At 49.6% G+C, this 19,185-nt stretch overlaps 1 protein-coding gene across 4 annotated transcripts; it reads right to left on the bottom strand.

Moving 5' to 3' along the window:
* Positions 1-24: 24 nt before the first annotated feature.
* CTC1 (CST telomere replication complex component 1) lies at positions 25-19,046 on the bottom strand (the record flags this gene model as incomplete). Of its 4 annotated transcripts, none has more annotated exons than XM_082751491.1 (24): positions 25-458; positions 1,630-1,756; positions 1,894-2,056; positions 2,268-2,332; positions 2,788-2,947; positions 3,032-3,118; positions 3,365-3,530; positions 3,811-3,920; positions 4,733-4,803; positions 5,084-5,227; positions 5,518-5,607; positions 5,890-6,352; positions 6,694-6,808; positions 7,010-7,136; positions 7,323-7,523; positions 7,626-7,800; positions 9,230-9,456; positions 9,930-10,058; positions 10,227-10,529; positions 10,883-11,027; positions 14,283-14,482; positions 15,370-15,616; positions 17,935-18,092; positions 18,941-19,046. In XM_082751491.1, 22 exons carry the CDS (start codon positions 15,577-15,579, stop codon positions 280-282), a joined length of 3,657 nt encoding a protein of 1,218 aa, XP_082607617.1. In that variant the 3' UTR covers positions 25-279. The 4 variants fall into 4 exon arrangements, with proteins under 4 accessions (XP_082607617.1, XP_082607616.1, XP_082607618.1 ...); XM_082751490.1 differs by lacking the exon at positions 18,941-19,046 and adding an exon at positions 18,196-18,216; XM_082751492.1 differs by lacking the exons at positions 17,935-18,092; positions 18,941-19,046 and adding an exon at positions 16,206-17,600.
* Between the last annotated feature and the right edge of the window lie 139 nt (positions 19,047-19,185).

Genomic DNA, 19,185 nt, shown 5'->3' with positions numbered 1-19,185 from the left:
ATTTAGTAGATACTACCACATAAAATGCACACATTGTGTGCCTTAGGCCCAGAACAATGGCCACCAAGCAGGAGACACCAAACACCTCTCCCCCAAAACGCAGTCCAAAACAGCCGTTGCAATGGTCCAGAACTCAAGAATTGTGTAAGTCACAGCAGCTTCTTGATTACACCCTTCATGCTGTGCTCGCCAGCCTGTGCTCCCCCTGGAAAGGGGCAAAGAATAAAGCTCCTAATCCCAGGGGGTGTTTCCATAACTCCCCTCCCGCTGGGGGAGATGTTAAGCCGTGGCTCCCTCTTGGCCGTGCCTTGGCATCCTCCCAATCCTCTCTCTGGTCAGATAGCACAAGGCTTTTTGTTCCACTTCTTCCACGTTCAGGCACAACAGGCTCTGGCGAGGTCCCGTCTGTGACACAAACTCCACTTCACCGCTCCGAAAATTTCTCAGCTGCAGGGGAGCTGAAGGGGAAGGACACAACCTGTAACAGCTCAGCGGATGGCTCCTGCCACGTTCGAGCAAACAAATGTAAAAGCTGCTGGGGGAGGGAAGGCCTCGCAGCAGCTGCTTAGCATCTGCTAGACCACAAAGGATGGGAAGATTAATGAATACAGGATTAAAGCATTTAGCCAGCATTCCTGCAGCTTAGAGGAAACAGACGTTTGCACGGTGGATTTGCTGTGAACGATGCGCGTCTCACAGAGCTGCGGCACTGAGCTTTGTGTCTTTTCTCACCATCAAGCTGGCCGTACGGTGTCACAGCCAGAGGACAGACCCAGGAGCACAGCATCCTCTGGTGAGCTCAACAAGCAGCCCCTGGACTCACACCCAAGTGCTGGGTGTTAGCATGAGTGGCCTGAGGAGGACATCCCCTTGATAAAACAACTGCAGAGCTGTGGCATGACGTGCTCAGACGCCGCCAGCCCTGAACTCAAAACTCTTCAGCACTGTACATCCTGTGGCCACGGTGAGGATTTCCAGACCTCCTCTTGACTCTACCTGACATCCTGACTAAGGCTGAAAGCTGCTTAGTTTGAAAGCTCACCCAGTAACTCTGGCTGGCCAGAACCCTTCCCATCCCAGGGCTGGAAAACTTGCTGTGAAGGTGAGGGCTTTTTTTAGGTATGAGGCAAACTGCTGAAATAAACTTGTTACCTCAGCTCTGGGGAATGGGAGAGTGGAAAGGGGTTGCTAATAAAACACGTTCTCAGCACCACCACATAAACACACACGCCTCTCATTGGCACCTTAGAACAATGACTATCCTGGCTGTTTAACCAACATGTTTTCCCAGAACCACACATAAAATGTTAACAGAATAGTTCCAAGTTCCTCACCACGACTGCAAGGCTAATTCAGTGCTATTTTTAAGCTTCTGTGTAAAGTAAAACCAATCGTATATAAAAGTCTCTTCATACAACAATATTCTACATTATTTCTGTATTTTTGTAACCATAGCTCTGCTGAGACATCTTTGCCCTGTGCTGCAGAGCTCACAATTCCACGGAAATCCTCCAGCGATCCTGTTCTACGGGCAGTGAAGGCGGTTCTCCTTCCCCGGCATGGTGAGCCGGCTCCTCCCTTCCTTCCCACACCCACCCAGCGTCACAAAAGCCAGCGGTGTTTGCTCACCAGGCTGCAGGATCTTGGAGGGCTTCCTGTCTAGGCTGAAATCCAGCAGGATGGGGCGGCAGATGAGAGGACTCCTGCAAAGGCTCCTTAGGTAGCAAGCGACGGGATCCTCGGGATCCTCGACACACTAAGGGAAGTGTGAGCTGTCAGTGAACGTGCTGAGGGAGGCAGGGAGCCACTAGAAGACCCGTGGCAAAGAGGAACCCAGTCCAGCTGAGGCTCAAGCCCCGCACGCCGCAGCCAGTGCCTGAACAAACCACTCACCCCCATCCCAGGAGCTTCCCCGTACTGAACGGACACTCTGCCCCTGCTCTGCACGCAGCTCTGCACGGCTTCCCAATCAGGAAGGCTCAAGCCCAGCATCGCCGCCACGTGCTGGTTCCTGCACAGCACCAGGGCCTCGCCCGTCCCGTCCTCCACCAGCACCCTGCGGAGACAGCGGGCAGGCTGAGGGGTGTCACATCCCAGAAAATGGGTCTCAGCCAGGAGAGAGGAGTGTTTGTTCACAGCCAGGACGTGAGGAATCACAGCTCTTAGCTTCGCTGTCCTGTCTTCAGCCCGTCCGTGATCTGCCTGTTCCCTCACGTTTTGTGTAAATCTTTCCCTCCTGCCCTCCTCTCCCCGGACCCAATCCTTACCGTGCACTGGCTTGCCTCACTCCCGTGTGCGATGGGCAGGGCGGGCTGTGTCGGGTGCACTTCCCCTGAAGGAAGAGGAAAGCCACAGCTATGCACGGGTGGGCACAGGAGAGAAGGGGAATGGCCGCTGGTTCTCTTAATCCCCCTAATTAAGGATGCAAAGGATTAAAGGATTTCACTGAATTTCCCGTGGATGCCTTGGGAAAAGTCTGCATGGGGTGAAAAAACATGCTGCAAGGTGATGAACCCCAAAAGCAGCACACAGGGGAAAAGCAGAGCACTGAAACGGGATTCTCCCCCTGAATGCCCTCACTTTACCCCCACTCCTGCCTGATATCAGATGCATCCTTCCTATCAGCTGTCATTTTGGTCCCTTCCCAGTCTGCACGTCTTTTTCAGACCCTGGAAAAAGAGGTGCTGGAATTGGGATAGGAACTCCCCCCTTCTACCCGGTAGCATGGGATGGATGAGTAGAAAGTCTGCAAGGCTCCTCCCGGATTATCCCCAGCAGCTTGAATACCTCTTTGAAGATGCTGCTGCACAGCGAGCAAACCCACTGCAGGGACAGGGTCAACACACAGGACAAGTGGCATAAAATCCGCGCCTGGGGCAGGTTTTGGAGGTGAAGTTGCAAGTTGGACAGAAACACTAGTGAGGGGGATGAGGCTTTTCCTGCAGGGCTAGAAGAAAAGGGAACACGACAAACGTGAAACAGAGAAACCTTTAACGGGACACTGAAAGGTGAGAACAGACCCTAAACTCACCTGGAAGGAAGAAGTAGGTGAGAAGCTGGCAGAGAGAGGACGGTGACACAGCTGGAGGCAATGTACGTGCAGTAAACGTTGTGGAATCTGCAATATGAGAGGGTAGATGCCAGAAACAGCTCAAAGAAAGTAAATTGACCAGTTTTTTGAGACGGCTGGTCTGGTCTTAATTGCAACATGGTAAAAAATCATTTGTAGTGAGGGCTGGGGAGACAGAGAGGCATGCAGAAGGGATCAGGAAAGCCCAAACCAGAGGAGAAATGGTTTCAAAGACAGTAAAAGGGAGGTCAGATCCAGAGCAGGACCAGATCAGGGACCTAAAGACAGCGGTACCTGGAGATTTTGCGCTCCAAGTTCTGGAAGAGGATCTTGGCTCCAGGAAGCAAACCCCACAGATGCTGCGTATAGGTCGCAGCGATGTAAACGTCCAGCACAGCCGGGGAGCCTGAAGCAACGGAGATGCTGAGCTTCACGCTGTGATCGCTGCCTAGCAGACTCCCTGAGGAGGCAGAGAACAAAACACACCATGAGCTCACGCACAGGCAGCTTAGTCTGTCACTGAGCTGAACCTATTTTCTCTCTCATCACAGTGAGGCTACTGTTCCATTTCCCAGGCAGAGGATTCCCACAGCCACCACGCACACTGTGCGATTTCCCTTCTGACATACAGTGGGACACTTCCCCCTGCCCTCAGATACACAGCCAAGTGCAGTGGGTCTCTGAAACAAAAACAAGCAAGAAACAATCCGTTACCGGACGAGGCTGTCATGAAATCTTACCTTTCTCCTTGAGAAGGCTGAGAGTCACAGAAGGCTTCTCGTTCTTAGGAGAGGCACACAAGATCCTCTCCACTATCTCACCAGAGAAAGAAACCAGGGAACCTCTGAAACTGAGAGCAGACCAGAATCATAGCATTTCCGTCTCGCCTGAAGACAAAGGCAGAGGAAAAAGTCCCGACCAAGATTGCAACAAGAAAGGTCAGTCGGGGTTAAGTGCAGTGCTGTTACTTCAGCCCAGCTTCAGGGGAACTCGCCCTTGGGCACCTGAACGACTGGATACAGGGCAGCTTGCTGCAGCCTACCCCACCCAGGGACAAGAGGCACCCCATAACTTGCTTTCTGCTTTTTCAGGTGAAGAAATAACAGAAAAGGGGAGAGAAATGACAGCTTTCCTTCCTGTTTCACTCCTGATTATTTCTCTTAGAGGAGGAAGTCAAGCAAAGAAAAACCCAGCTAACCATAGCACACTGGTAAAGGTTTTGGGGTGTGTGCGTATCACCCCAGATTAAACGTGCTTTGAAAAGGAAAGCTTCCAACCTCATTATTTATTTGAGCCCGTTGCATTAAAAACAAACAAAAGGAAACAAAAACCCTTCCACATTTTCCCTGCTGCACCTGTTTCCACTTCTGACAGGAATTTATTGTGGATCGTTGGCACCTACTCCACACCAGCAGCAGTGCAAGCTTTTTCTGGACACCATTTTGCAGACACGTAGCCTGCAATCCCTTTAGCTTTGATGATCAGGACAGAGTCAGCCTGGGCTACTTGCACATCGGAGTATTTCTAACCAATACTTGTCGGGCAGATAATTCGTTAGTCATTAATTATTCATTTATTAATGTTGTGGTGTCTCCAGCAAAGAAAAAAAACGACCCATTCCATAAGGCACAGCCGCATCTAGCACAGGGCAGACCAACAAACCTGGTGCTCAGTATTTCAGGAATGGAGGCAATTCTCTGGTCCATGCCCGTCAGCACTGCCTTGGCTGCCAGCTGGAATTGGGAGAGAGAGCGACTCAGATAGGTTGCAGTTTATCACAGCCAGAGCAGTCAAGAAACTCTGCATGTTTTGAGGTACTTTACATCAAACTGATGCTTCCTCCCCAGATTAATTCCGAGGCAGGCAAATACAAAGCCCAGCGGTAGCCCCTGATGGAGCTTAGAGCAGAAGGATCTCAGCGATGAGATATTCTACACTGATAAATCTCTGAGCCACTTCTGGAGAGACCCACACGTCACCCACGAAAGCCCAGGGCAGTAAGGCAGCGCGTACCTGGCGCTCGGCGGGGCTGGAGAGCCACGTCTCATGCTGTAAGTGCCAGGTGTCTTGGACAGGCAGGCATAAGGGGCAGGATGACCTGCCCCAAAACTCTGCTGGCACAGGTGGAAATCTGAGCTTGTCAAACACTTCCAAGTCCTGAGGAAAGAGTGATAAGGCAACGAAGGTGACTATCAAGGGAAGAAGGTGAAAGCTACACAGAAAAGAGGACTGCTGATGAACAGTGGTTTCAAGAAAGAAAAACAACCACCACTGAACTCAAAGCTCTGATAGTTTGAACTAGACACAGAACTGAGGCAGCTCCTTGGCAAGCCAGATGGGAATTCCAAGCCTAGAACAGAGAAGTCAGAGGGTGACTAAGCTCATCTCCCACATGCAATTTAGCAAAAACTCTCCAACAGGAAACAGCGAGACAACCTCCCCCTTACCGAGCAGCGGGGCGCGATGAAACGATACAGCCCGTCCAGGTGCAGGAATGGAAACCATCGCAGCGACTTCCCCATGAAGAGCAGCAGCACCTGGAAGGAGACGGGGAGAGAGAAAGGGAAAAGGTGATGAGAGATGCTAGGAAAAAGGTAGGAAATGGAAAGTAGAGCAGAAAGGGAACGGGCCCAGCAGAGAGTGTCTTGGTTGAATAGAAGGAACTCCCTTGGAGCAGCACAAGGAAGTTACCTGTATAAATACACAGCTGTACCCAAGACAAAACACTCTCCCATTGTTTAGCAATCTAGAGCTTTAAATTATCACATATCCAGCTCCCAGACATATCAAACCACCCCCAAAGCCTTCTCCCGCCTCACTTCTTGCTGTTTCACGCCCTCTTCTCCATCACAGCTGATCTCCTCCAGAGCTGGTAGATTCCCAATCTCTCTGGGGTGGTTCCACAGCACAGGTCTGCCCAGCCACAAAACCGTGGCTTGAAAACTGTTCTGTAGCTCGTGTCCTTCTCCACCTCCTTCTCTGGGTAGTTGGTAATTGCGCAACATCAGACCCTCTTTCTGGGTCACCAAGAATAGCTGAGATACACAGCTGCTTCTTCCAGTGCTGCTCGGGCCCTTCTGACACCTCTCTTCTCTGTCAGGATCCGGCTTGGGATCTTCCAATTTCAGTATTTTTGCCTCTGGGGTTTCCAGCTCAGATGCTGAGCTGCCATTACTCCTTTTCCTCAAAGAGGTGCTGTTTTCACCCCTGCGATCTTTCTGGATTTGTCCTTCCGCAGCACGGAGAACCTGAACGTCCTCGAAGTAGAACTGCACGTAGACACTGAAATGACAAATGGGAGCAATGAAACTCCCTGCTCCCCACAGGTGGCTGCCTAAAACAAATACCCATCTGGCAAAAACACTTCTGGGGAGTGCTCAGCAGGTATTCAGAAAGAGCAGCACGAGAGGGTGAACCAGAGGGCAGCTACCAGGCCGGACGTATTTTGAACAAAATGGAAATGGTGGATTTGTTGCTGATAAAAATCTCCTTTCCTGTAAGTAGCAAAGGATGGTTGCTTTGGCACTGAAATGCTATGCTGATAAGCAGCTCTACCATGACCCAAAATAGGTGTGGAACTGCAGAGTAATGGTTTTACCAGGGCACTGAATAGAGGGACCCACCTGCTTTTTTTCTCCCGCACGTACTCTGGATTTGCCAGCTGCTCCCAGGAGGGAAAATCACTCTGAATGAATCTTTCCACGACAAGCTGATAGTTCTCCACCTGCAAGAGCGATCCTGCAAAGAAAACAGAGAAAGGAGCTGAGCTAATGAAAAGGGAAGACAAAAACAGCAAGCTCAGTTTCCTCATTTACAGTCACGAGGCTGGGCAGTGACAAGTTCAGCATCTCCACACCAAATCTTCTCTTCCTTGTTTTGTAACCGGATGGCAGAACAGCAAAAGCCCAGCACCCTGCAGTTTGGCTCTGCGGGACATACCTACGAGAGCTGTGTTGGCAAAGGGGCTCCCATCCCTGTGGGATATCACACAGGGAAGGCTGCTGCTGTTGTCCTGCAGCTGGAGCAAACTGCTCCTGGAGGAAACTCTCAGCACACCTTGCACTATCTGCAACACAAAAGAAGATAAATCAGAGCGTGCACAGCAGCAGCCCAAACCCAGCCCGTGTTCAACACCACACAGCCGAGAAAAGCGGCCTCATTCCCTGGCACGAGGAACAGGGGAAAGGACAGCAGCTGTAAGGAGAACTGGGAAATCTCGGGGCGCAGACGGTAAAGGGAACTAGGCACTTACCGCTCGGGGCTGGAAACTTCCTGCCCAGAGCGTGCAGTAGGACCAGGCCAGCCTGCGATTCAGCTCCTGGGTGCCCATGTGTTGTGCCTCCACGGGGGAGAGCAGCTGCGAGGGACAGAAACCTTCCCAGCTCTTCTGTTCTGCCACGCCACGCAGTGCTGAGAGAGATGGGATCTGGCACGGGGGATCCAGGGTCAAATACTAAGAGAATAGGAAAAAAAAAGATAAGTAGTAACAATAATAATGATAAGAGCAGAGTTTCTTCCCATCAGATAAACAGAAAACAGCTCACAGAGCATTTACCTTCCTCAGTGGACACTGGTGTGTTTTTGCTAGGATTTCGTTACAGATATCTCTTGTTTCCTCTCTGCCGGGTACCACAGCCTGCAGAAGGGGGGCAAGGAACTTCTCTGCAGCTCCGGGGTTTTGGTGTACTGAGCTACGCAACAGTTGCTGGTGCCCAAAGAAACAAGAAAACCTGAAAAAAAAAAAAAAACGCATTAGTAGACCTCACTTTTCAGTGGGTTTTGCATGTAAGTCAGGTTAGATGTTAGGAAGAACTTCTTTACTGAAAGGGTTGTGAGGCATTGGGACAGGCTGCCCAGGGAAGTGGTGGAGTCACCATCCCTGGAAGTCTTCAAAAGACGTTTAGATGTAGAGCTTAGGGATATGGTTTAGTCGGGACTGTTAGCGTTAGGTCAGAGGTTGGACTCGATGATCTTGAGGTCTCTTCCAACCTAGAAATTCTGTGATTCAGGGATTCTGTCTGCTTGTTACAAGTAAATGTGCGGACAAGAATTAAGGAAAGTGCAAAAAGAAGGCAAAGTGATTAAAAAAGGAACATTTAAGGGTGATGCACATTGAAGCCAGGCGAGCAGACAAGGAACAGGAAGAGATACAGAAATGGACAGACTGGCAAAACCTCAAAAGTCAAGCGGACGAAAAACCCACATGAAGATAACCTCCCTCTAAGTCACACAAATGGACCTCCACGCAGTCTTCCTAAGCTTGATAATGATTACTCATGTTAGGCATACTTGGTTTTCTTTTACAGGATGCAAAAGTCACAAGACAGAACAAAACAACCACAGATTGCTCTTGTTCTGATATTTTCCTTGTGCTGGGTTCCTTTCAGAAGCCTACCTCACCGCTTTGAACACCTGAAAGTGATGGCACTTCCAGTCAAAACAAAGTCTTAACAACAGAAGGTGAAATCAAGTCAAGAGAGGGAGTAACTAACTCACTGCAACAACTTTCAGGCAGTAGCAGAACTTAGCAGTGACATTTGAAGCTAATGAAAACTAAAACTTATAGCTAGCATCATTCCCGGAGCAAAACCAAAGCTGTTTTATTGGAAAGCGTGGCAAAAAATCACAATGCCAGTAAAAGAGAGGAAGACAGAGCATTCTACAAACTGCTGTTTGTCTGGGTGATCAACCCTAACTATTCCAGAACAAACTGCTCCTGTGAGGAACTAGGACGTGAGAGTCTTTATATCGTCTGTGATTTGGTTCTAGCAGTTCCCAGCTCCAGCCTCAGTGCCCACGCTCATTTACCAAGCAACCCAGGTTGGAAGGTGCACGTCCCTACAGTGCCTCTGTGCTTCAGAGCAAGGCTGTGTAGGTGGGAGTCGGTCAGCACGTGCTCTGGAGCACTGCAGCTTCCAGAGAGCAGTGGGCTTACTGCACGTGGACCTGAAAAAAAGCCCGTCATTTCCTCTGTAAGGTACAAGCACCCAGCCTTGATGTGAAACCTAATAAATGGTTGGCTTAGGCCAGTTAACCAGAAGCAATTGGTGCTGCCATCAGTCTTCAAGCACGCAAATTTTGCAAACGTGTGGTTTCTATGATGCCCAGGTAGCTCAGCAAGCACATTTGCACAACGCCTGACTTGAGAACTACGCTCACCTCTGCTCAAACGTCTCCAGGAGGCTGACCAGCCAGAGGTAGCACGGCATGTCGAGACTATAGCGGAAGAGCAGCTGTAAGTAGAGGTTTCCTGAAGTGGCCGGCGGCTGGTAAGGGGTGCTGAGCCTTGAGAAACTCTTCAGCGTGACGGTGCTGTTCAGGCAAGCACCAAGTACAATGGAAGGAGAGGACACCACAGGCTTCTGTATGAGGTGGACATCGATGAGCTGAGAGACAGACATCACAATTTAAGATAGGAAATGAGCAGGCTGCCACGAAGCCATCACATGGAGCAGATCTCCATGCTGCAACCCCCCCATGGGTGGAGGAGCCCCCGGTGGAGCAGGTGGATGTGGCCTGGAGGAGGCTGTGGCCCACAGGATTAGGTTTTCTGACAGGAGCTGCAGCCCATGGAAGAGCCTGGAGCAGCCTGGGAAGAAGCGGAGGTGATGGGAAGGTGGTTTGAGTTTGTTTCTCACTTTCTCACACTATTTTTAATCAGCAATAAATGGATTTTTCCCAGTTTGAGTCTGTTCTGCCCGTGATAGTAATTGGCAAGTGATCTCCCTGTCCTTATCTCAACTCAAGAGCGTTTTCCCCCCATTTTATTTTCTTCTCCTGCCTGGCTGAGGAGGAGGAGCTATAAAGCAGCTCGGTTGACAGCTGGCCAAGATCAACCCACCAGACCTCACAACTTTACCTCCACGCATGCCCCTGGCCGCAGTCCACGCGCGGAGTTCAGCAACTGCTGGTAAGCGAGGCACAAGCAGACTTTGTTATCGAGTTCATAGAGACCAGCTTGGGCATTGAGTATTTTGGTGACGGTTCCCTAAATAAAAAGCAAACGGAAAGTTACAATTCAGGATTGTATCCCAGAGTATAAGAGACTCATAGGACTGAGTGACAAGGAAATAAATTCATGATGACGAGATCTTGCAGGCCAGGAGCTGAAGCCCTGGTGCATGAGTGGGTGAAGGCTAATGCTACAAATCCTTACCACGTATGAGATCATCTTGGACTTTCTGGTTGATCCTAGCCTCTCCTCTTCAACTCTCAGTTCTACGGAATCACTGAGCTGCTCTGTGGCCCCAAGGGAAGCAGGCAGAGAGGATTCTCCTTGCCAAGCACTGTCCAATGACTGCTCCTTTACGTGCTCCGCAGAGTAAGGCAGAAGGCAGGAAGAAACACCAGTGACAAACATCCTTTGCCCAGATTTCTTCAGGCCGGACACACTCAGGCCTGTTATTGTGTACCTGCGACCCAACTGGAGAGCATGGTGCCATGCCAGCTGGCTGGGCGTCTAGAGCAGAGAAAGAGAAAGCGGCATCAGCATCTCCTGCATGGGAAACATGTTATTATTGCCAACCCCACCTAAAAAATCTCTTCTTTTGAGAGGATCACCTCACACTCTTACTAAAAGGGTGATATCTGCAAGATGTTCAAGGGCAGAAGGGAGAAGGGTTGTACGTCTGCAGGGCATAGCAAGAGACTGTGGTACGTGGGCTATTGTAGGCTGCATGGAGTAAGACAAGAAGTGTCACTAGTAAAAGGACACGTCAATCAAACTGAGAAGTCAAGGGCAAGCTTCCAAGAATGGATTGACCAACAGGTACACAAGTGAAAAAAAACTGTGGGCAAACTCCAAGGGCTTACCTGCACCAGCACAGGGACGCTAACAGCTGAGGTGAAGCACTTCAGAAAGAGGAAGAAGAATGTCTTCTGGTGAATACAAAGGAGAGGGCTGCGCCTGGCCAGTTCACCTGCCACGTTGAGCTTTGGCCTCTTCTTACATGGAATCCTAGAGGACGATTGAGGAAGCACAGGACATCAGAAATGGAAGAACTCGAAGCATCTCAAAACCAAATTACACCAACACATAGCATGCACCTTCCGGCCATAAAGGATCTAACAAAGTCATGCGGGCCATTTCTCAGAGAGGTTTTCAAAACAACACGTGGCTACAAAATGCTTACTCTAACTTATCATATACTAAATCCCTTCGACATTTTTAAAATCCTTAATGCTTGAAGACAGCAGGATCATGTTGAAAAGATTCACGTTCCAAGACAAGAGCCAGATTACAAAAAGCCTTACCACAAACAAGAGGCCAATTATAGGTTGAAAGGGGAAAAAAGAAAGTCACAAGCAATTCTGCAGCAGAAAACAGAACTCGGTTTCGTAGATCCATGCAATATGAAACTCTGAAGTCCCTAAGCCTATAAACAAAAGCGGCCTGAAAGCAACATCAGTCTTATTGACAAACTTGTCAGACTAAAAGAGCAGCAAAACTGAAAGCAGATGAGAGGAGAAAAGGGTGGCATATATTTAGTCATTTCACAGTTTCATTTCAGAAAATGAAGGAAAAAGAAAACACACCAACAAACATTTTTCTTTTAAAGAAACAAATACTTACCATTTTCACTTAAACATCTACTGAACTTCAAAATAACCCTTCCACTTACCCTGAACAAAGAAAATGTTGATTCTTAGACAAAGAATATTATGTAATTTAATAAGTTTTTAAAAATAAACGCCAGGACCTCAACGTACACAAGTCCCAAGAACAATATTTGATGAACTTTATTAACATCTTTAAGGAAGGAACATGGAAAAGTGGTCAGATATCAGGGACCAGCAGAGAAGCTTGAGGTTAACCAAAGTCTAATAGCGTATACACTGAAACATGAAAAAAGTTTTCTTGTTTAAAGTTGTTAAGCTAAAACAAACACTTATGCTCAAATAAGTTGTTCACAAGCAGAAAGCCCATTAAACCAGAAGAACCTAAAGCAACCTCACTAGTCCATTTTTAGTGTTGCATCTGGAGTTGTCTGCTCACGAAGATAAAACATTATCTAGCACAACCTGAAGTGATGAACCCGAGTAAGACTTGCAATTCCTTTGGCTACTTTTTCCCCTGTCAGAAAAGGGGAAGAGCATCTCTGGTCATAGGCTTGCCAAGCTGGTGAAGAGGGCTTCAAACTGGAGTTGCCAGGGGAGGGGAACCTCACTCCATCCTGCTCCTCCCAGTTTGACACCAGTGTCAGTGATAGTGGTTGTAGTTTAGGGTCCTGAGGGCAGTGAGGAGGGAGCACAGCAAGCTCATTACCTTGGGCTTTGGGAGAGCAGATTTTGGCTTCTTCAGGGATTTGCTTGGTAGAGTACCATGGCACAAAGCCCCGGAGGGAAGAGGGGTCCAAGAAACCTGGTTAATATTCGAGGATCTCCTCCAAACTCAGGAGTGATGCATCCTGACAAAGAGGGAGTTGTGCAAAAATGCCAGGAGGCCTGCGTAGATGAATAAGGATCTCATGGCCAAACTCAAACAGAACAAGGAGGCCTACAGATGGTGGAAACAAGGCCAGGTAGCCTGGGAGGGATACAGAGAAATCATCCAAACAGCCAGGTTAGGAAAGCTAAAGCCCTATTAGAATTAAACTTGGTTAGGGACATCATGGGCAACATGAAAGGCTTCTGTAGGTACACTGGTGATAAAAGGAAGATTTGGGAAATTGTGGGCCCTCTGGAAGGAAACGGGAGACCTGGTCACCTGGATGCAGAGAGGGCTGAAGTACTCAATAGGGGAAGAGCAATGGACATCATCTACCTGGACTTGTGCAAAGCATTTGACACTGTGCCCCATGATATCCTTGTCTCTAAACTGGAGAGACGTGGATTTGATGGATTTGATGGCTGGACCACTTGGTGGGTAAGGAATTGGCTGGGTGGTTGTGTTCAGACAGTTGTGGACAATGGCTCGATGGCCAAGTGGAGATCAGGAACGAGTGGTGTTCCTCTGGGGTCAGTACTGGGACCGGCGCTGTTTAATGTCTTTGTCAGTGACATGGACAGTGGGACTGAGTGTACCCTCAGCAGGTTTGCCAGTGACAGCAAGCTGAGTGGTGTGGTTGACACGCTGGAGGGAAGGGATCCCATCCAGAGGGACCTAAACAGGCCTGGGAGGTGGGCCTGGGCAAACCTCATCAAGTTCAACAAGGCCAAGTGCAAGGTCCTGCACCTTGGCTGAAGCAATCCCAAGCACAAATACAGAGTGGGCAATGAATGAATTGAGAGAAGCTCTGAGGAAGACCTGGGGGTGTCGGTGGATTAGAAGCTCAACATGAGCCAGCAACATGTGCTTGCAGCCCCAAAAGCTAGCTGTATCCTGGGCTGCATCAAAAGCAGCATGGGCAGCAGGGCGAGGGAGGTGATTTTCCTCCTCTGCTCTGCTCTTGTGAAACCCACCTGGAGCCCTGCGTTCAGCTCTGGGACCCCCAGCAAGGGTATGGGGCTGTTAGAACAAGTCCAGTGGGCCACAAGCATGATCAGAGGGCTGGAGCAGCTCTCCTATGAAGACAGGCTGGGGGAGTTGCAGTATTTACTCAGAGGGTGGTGAGGCACTGCAACAGGTTGCCCAGAGAAGAGGTAGATGTCCCAGCCCTGGAAGTGTTCAAAGTTGGATGGAGCTTGGAGCAACCTGGTCTTTAAGGTCCCTTCCAGCCCAAACCATTCTATGAATTTCATGTACTGTAAGTACCATTTCCACTGAAGAGAACAGCTAACTCTTAGTATCAGACATCTAACTGGCACCTTTATCTCAGCAACCTGATAAGAACTTGACCAGTGGTATATACCAATTTCATATTTGAAATTAATTCTGGATTCTAATGATACTTTTGTTTCACTGTAAGTAAAAAAAAAATAAGGAAAAAAATTGTGCTAAGCAAAGTAGTGAACTTTAGCCTCAGCAAGAGTTCTTTCGAGTGATCATTTTGTTCTCATGCTTTTTCTGTAGTAGATAAACTGTAATTATTTCCTGATGTATTTTGACTACTTTGCCAAAATACATAAAAAAATAATCAAGTAAACTCCTGAAAAATAGCTTATGGATGAAAAGTGGCTTTATTCCGTAACATTTACTCCCATCACTTACCATCCTGCTCCCACCTGTGTTGCAGGAGCATAACGTGGCCCTTCCTAAGCCAAGCACTCTCCGTGATACCTGCTAAACCAGAGCAGCAGCACCACGTCACCAATGACCGCGCCAGGCATTTACCTGGAGGCAAGCAGCGGCTCAGCCGACGCCGGGTAGATGACTGCAGTGCTCTCAGGTACTTTCTTCGGGAGGAGATTTACCGGTATGGGATCCAAGAGGATTTCTAGGTACCCTGCTGCACCCTGGTCTGCCTGCGGTACGTATGCCCAGCTTGGGAAGAGGAACAGGGACTCCAGCCACTCGAGTTCAAAATGCAGGAGCTAAGGCAAAAGACAGAGAAATAAAACCTTGAGATGAATTACAGTGTTTTTCTCAGCATTGCTTACTAATTTGCCATTACAGACATCATAAACTGTACCACTGGGCTTCATTACTAAATGAGAGCAGTGTTTTCTACCCACTTCCCTGTCTTGCACAGAGAACTTCTGGCCTTCCAGATGCAAATCTGGTGCAGATTTGCTGAGCTCTACAACGAGCATTTCCTGAATGATATCATTCCCTCCGCGAGGCTTTCTTATTTCCAGGCTATTTTTCTAAAATTCTCGCTTGCCCTCCTTTGCCATGTTTTGCATTAGAAGTTGATACCAACACAACTAATTCACTTTGGGCTATTCTTCACTTCCCTGGCAGGTACAACAACCTCGCTGCTCTTTCATCGCCATTCTAGGGGTTACCTAGTACTTAGACTCCCCGTCCTATGACCTTTAAGAGGCTTTTTGTATGACAGCATTGTCACACAAGTTATTACTTCCTCAAAATATGTCATCAGTGCATCACTGAACAACCACTACAGTTCTCCAGAAAGTTATTTTCTTCACCGCTGGCTGAAATTCAACAAAACCAGGATTCTACGATCTCCATGTCTCCCAGGCCACCTCGTGCTGTTCAAAGCGTAACAGAACTGTACATCAGGCTCACTCATCTCTTTCTCCAGGCCAGTTTATTCAATATTTGCTCTCCTGGCAATGACAAATTTGACATGTTCCATCCTCTCCCCAGGATGTGAGCTTGCCGTTTTCATGTCAGTTACATAGATGTCTTATTTTTCTCACTACAGACCCTTGCAAAGCATTTGAAGCCTGTGGAGCTCTGAGACAGAGCCCCAGAAGCAGAAATAGACACAGAATCCCTCCGACAAACAACATACCTCACAAGGAATTATCCCAGTATTGTCCTTCACATATAGGCAACCATCTACCAACTTCTCTTTGTCCTCTTGCCTTCCATCTGTTAAATAGCCAACCAAGATCAGGTAAGCCCTCGGCAAAGAGCTGTGCGTGGGTAAAGCACCTTTTCCTTGACGAGCCCATTCTTTAAATTCTTTAGTGCTCCAGGTCAGGTGGCTGCAGCATGGCATGCACTGCTGGCTCTTTAGGTCAGAGATGGAGATGAAACTGGAAAAAAAATAAAAAGGAAGAACATAAAAGCATGAACTCAGCCTGCAAAGTTTAGGGATTACAGTGATCTTTGGAGTGGACAAAGCTTGGCCAAGTCAGAAGAGCCTAAGCCGTTGGCAGGGTTTGATGATACCACATGGCACGAATCAACCCATTCACTGGCATTTATCAAGGATCTCCCTCAGCCCAGCCAACAGGTCTGTTCTGCCCAAGTATCCCCTCCGAAAACAGACACCCTTTGCTGCTACAGACACCTGAGTAGGCAGAAGACCTGGAAAATGTAATAACTGAGAGCTGACAAAAGGGAACGTTTTCAGTTTTTTTTAGTAACGGGGGGGGGGGGGGGGGGGGGGGGGAGGTGGGAGAGAGAAGAGTTATTAAAGACGTTTTTGGCTTGAATGGGAGACTGAGAAAGCCAAACAACTGCTCAAGACACCTTACATGGCAGTAATGAACATAGGTAAACACCAACTAATTCCGTCATTTAGTGTGAAGAGGGCTGAACTGTAGCCAAAGCAAGGCTGAACAACTTCTAGATGAAGGCTGTGCCAGTTTCGGAACAGATTTGCTCCTGTGGATAACTTACACAATACAAAGTGGTGAGATAAGTCAGTAATCTTAGGCTGTGTCTTCACCTGTAAGAACACAGCCAAGTGAGCCCTGAATCTTTCCATCCACATGCTGAGCCTTGGCAGGGCGTGAGAAGGAAGAGCAACGCTGACATCAACCACAGTTGAGGCTCTCCCCACCTGAGCATCTATCATGCTTGGACTAACCACAGTATCGAATATGGAAGAACAAAATAGCATCCTCACTGGACTGTAAGCTGGCTGGCTGTGCTAGAGAATTAACAAAAGTCCTCTCTCCATGCTAACAGCAATACTGTAACAGTTATTACTATTACCAGTCTCCGGCTAGTGATTTGGTACTTGTTTCCACTGAGGCTGGCTGACAATTTCAGGTTGTGAAACTGCAGCTGTATTCGCAACACCCACTTCTTCAGGAGCAGGAGATAACCACATTCAGAGAATATGAATTTGAAAAACTTCACTTGGTAAGTCAGGTATCAATAGTTCAAAGCCAGAAACTAGTCTAGACGAGTGATGGGTCTGTGTAAGCTATAAATAGTACTTGTATAAAAAATTAATCAGAAGAGATAAACACATGCAGGTACTTGTGTATTTGGCACCTCAACTGGAAAAGGATGAGCTGAAAAGGATATAAGCAAACTGCTGCATCCTCAGAGATACAGCAAAATTGAGATTTATATTGATGCCTACGATCTACAAGCAGAACACAGGGTTGTTCCTGTTTTCATTACACATGCAGATTGTTTTTTGGAGAAATGAAAACTACAGGAGTACGCTGGATCCTGGTTATCACATTGATAATGACCAATCCCTCCTCTGGTGCTCCCGAGCTCAAAGGCTGACTGTGGGCACCATATGCTTACAAACAGCCCAGTAGCCTCACAAACAAGGGGTTTTAACAAACCTTCCCCCACCGTGAGTTGGAGATGGCAGAAATAGATCCAGGTGATCCAGACCGTCCAATGTGGACCCTTCTGAGCAAGCTGCATGCTCTTCATGACAGCAGAAATACAAAAGGCTTCTACCCACTAAAACAAGGAGGTAGTCTATCCTAGATTTCTGCTTCACAAACCTCAGCGGGCTAGCACCGACGGGTGCCAGTGCATCCCCGCGGGATCCATCTGTGCACCGTCCCGCTCTCAGCACCATGCCCCACTTGGCTTCCACACCCTCCCCACCGCAGACTAGTGGAGCCGGCGCTTCATCATACCCACAAGAGCAATCGGGGGCAGGTGGAAGCCAAGAGGACGCGTGCGGTTACCCGTCTGCAACAACAGCCCTCCCACCCCCGGCATCCGGGGCAAGCAGCGCAGCGCTGCTTTGGCTGCTGCTGCTGCTGCTGCTGGAGGTGCTGGTGATGCTCCTGCTGGTCGTGGTGGTGATGCTGGTGGTGCTGGTGATGCTGGTGGGAGTGATGCTGGTGGTGGTGATGGTCCTGCTGGTGGTGATGCATGCTGCTGGTGGTGGTGGTGATATTGGTGGTGATGCTGCTGATCGTGATGCTCCTGCTGGTGGTGCTGGTCCTGCTGATGGTACTGGTGATGCCGGTGGTGGTGCTGGTCCTGCTGCTGGTCTCAGTGGTGGTACTGGAGGTGCTGCACCCCCAGCCCAGCCCCGCGCCCCCCGGCTGCACCCGGAGTCTGCTGTGGGGGTGTCTCCACCTCATGCCCGACCTCCTCCCGTCCCCTGTCCCCTGTCCCTCGTCCCCTGTCCCCGTCCCGTCACCTGTATCCGAGCGGCAGCTCCCCGCGCCCCGCTCCCCTCAGGCACCCCAGCACCGCGGCCAGCTCTGGTGATGGCGGCGGCTCCGCTCCGCCCGACCCCTGTCGGCTTGGCAGCGCTCGGCGGGCGAAGTCCTCGGCAGCCTGCAGCCAGCGGAGCTCCTGCGGAGAAGCAGACACACGGGGCCTCAGCATGGCGGGGCCGGGAGCCCCGGGGGGACCCAAGGGACCCGGGGGGACCCGAAGAAACCCGGAGCTCCCTCACCGCCGCGCTGGGCTCCGCCATGATGGCGGCCGGGCTCGGCACCACGGCAACGGGGCGGCGGCGGGAAGCGCGCGGGGCCCGCCGGGACCCCCCCCTACTTTGTTCGCCTCAGCTCCGTGTGTGGAGGCTTGCGGGGTGGGGAAGTTTTTCTGACATTGGTGTTGTTTTGTTTTTAATTTTGTTTTGTTTTTGGAAGGCCCAAGGGCCGTGCAGAGCGATGCCTCGTGCACTCGTGTGGTGGTGTGAGGTGAATGTGATCGCTCCGTGAGAGCTGTGGTTCCCCCCCCCTCCTCGTTCCATCTCTCCCTTTAGGAACTGTTTTTGTGCTGTTCTCGGTCAAGGCAAGGGGACGAGACAGGCAAAACTTGATGAACCTCCTCCATCCCTACCCCTGGAGGTGGCTGCTGCCAGGTAAAAGGCAGCCTGGCCATCTCCAGCCCTGCTGACCAGCCAGAGGCTGAAGGAACGGAGCCATGAAGCTGCGCTGCTCCGGTTTCCTGGTGCTGCTGCTGGTTTCTGTACAGCAGATAAGCAAGACCAGAGTAAAAACAGGAGCGTGGAGGTGTTTGGTTTCATCTGAAACAATTCAAGGAAGGCCCAGTGTTGATTTTATGCACGTCTGGGGCTTCTGCATGTGAAACGGGAATGTTCTTCCAAACCAAAGCTTAGTAGCTCAATCGAAAGACCTCTGAGTGCAGCACAGAGATAACTGCAGAAAATGGGAGGACGGTGCCCTGTCACAAACCTGTCCCCTCTCCCTGCTAACTGGGTGCAGCAGCTGTCCACTTGTGGTCCCTCCTGCTCATGACACCCGTCTCTTGAAGTAGCAATGGCCAACGCTGGTCATCCTCAGCTGGCAAGGGGCAGGAGTAGATACCTAACATGCACAACGAATAAAAGTTAACCCAAGAGAAGAAATGGTTCCGCAACATGAGGGCGAGGTCTTAGGGGCAGCAAATAAAATAGAGGTCTTCATCATTTAGCCACCTA

Source organism: Aythya marila (assembly GCF_965140915.1).
Source record: "Aythya marila genome assembly, chromosome: 1".
In the NCBI taxonomy this organism is placed as follows: domain Eukaryota; kingdom Metazoa; phylum Chordata; class Aves; order Anseriformes; family Anatidae; genus Aythya; species Aythya marila.
Note: the sequence above shows the minus strand (reverse complement) of the source record. Positions and strands in the feature narration are given on the sequence as shown.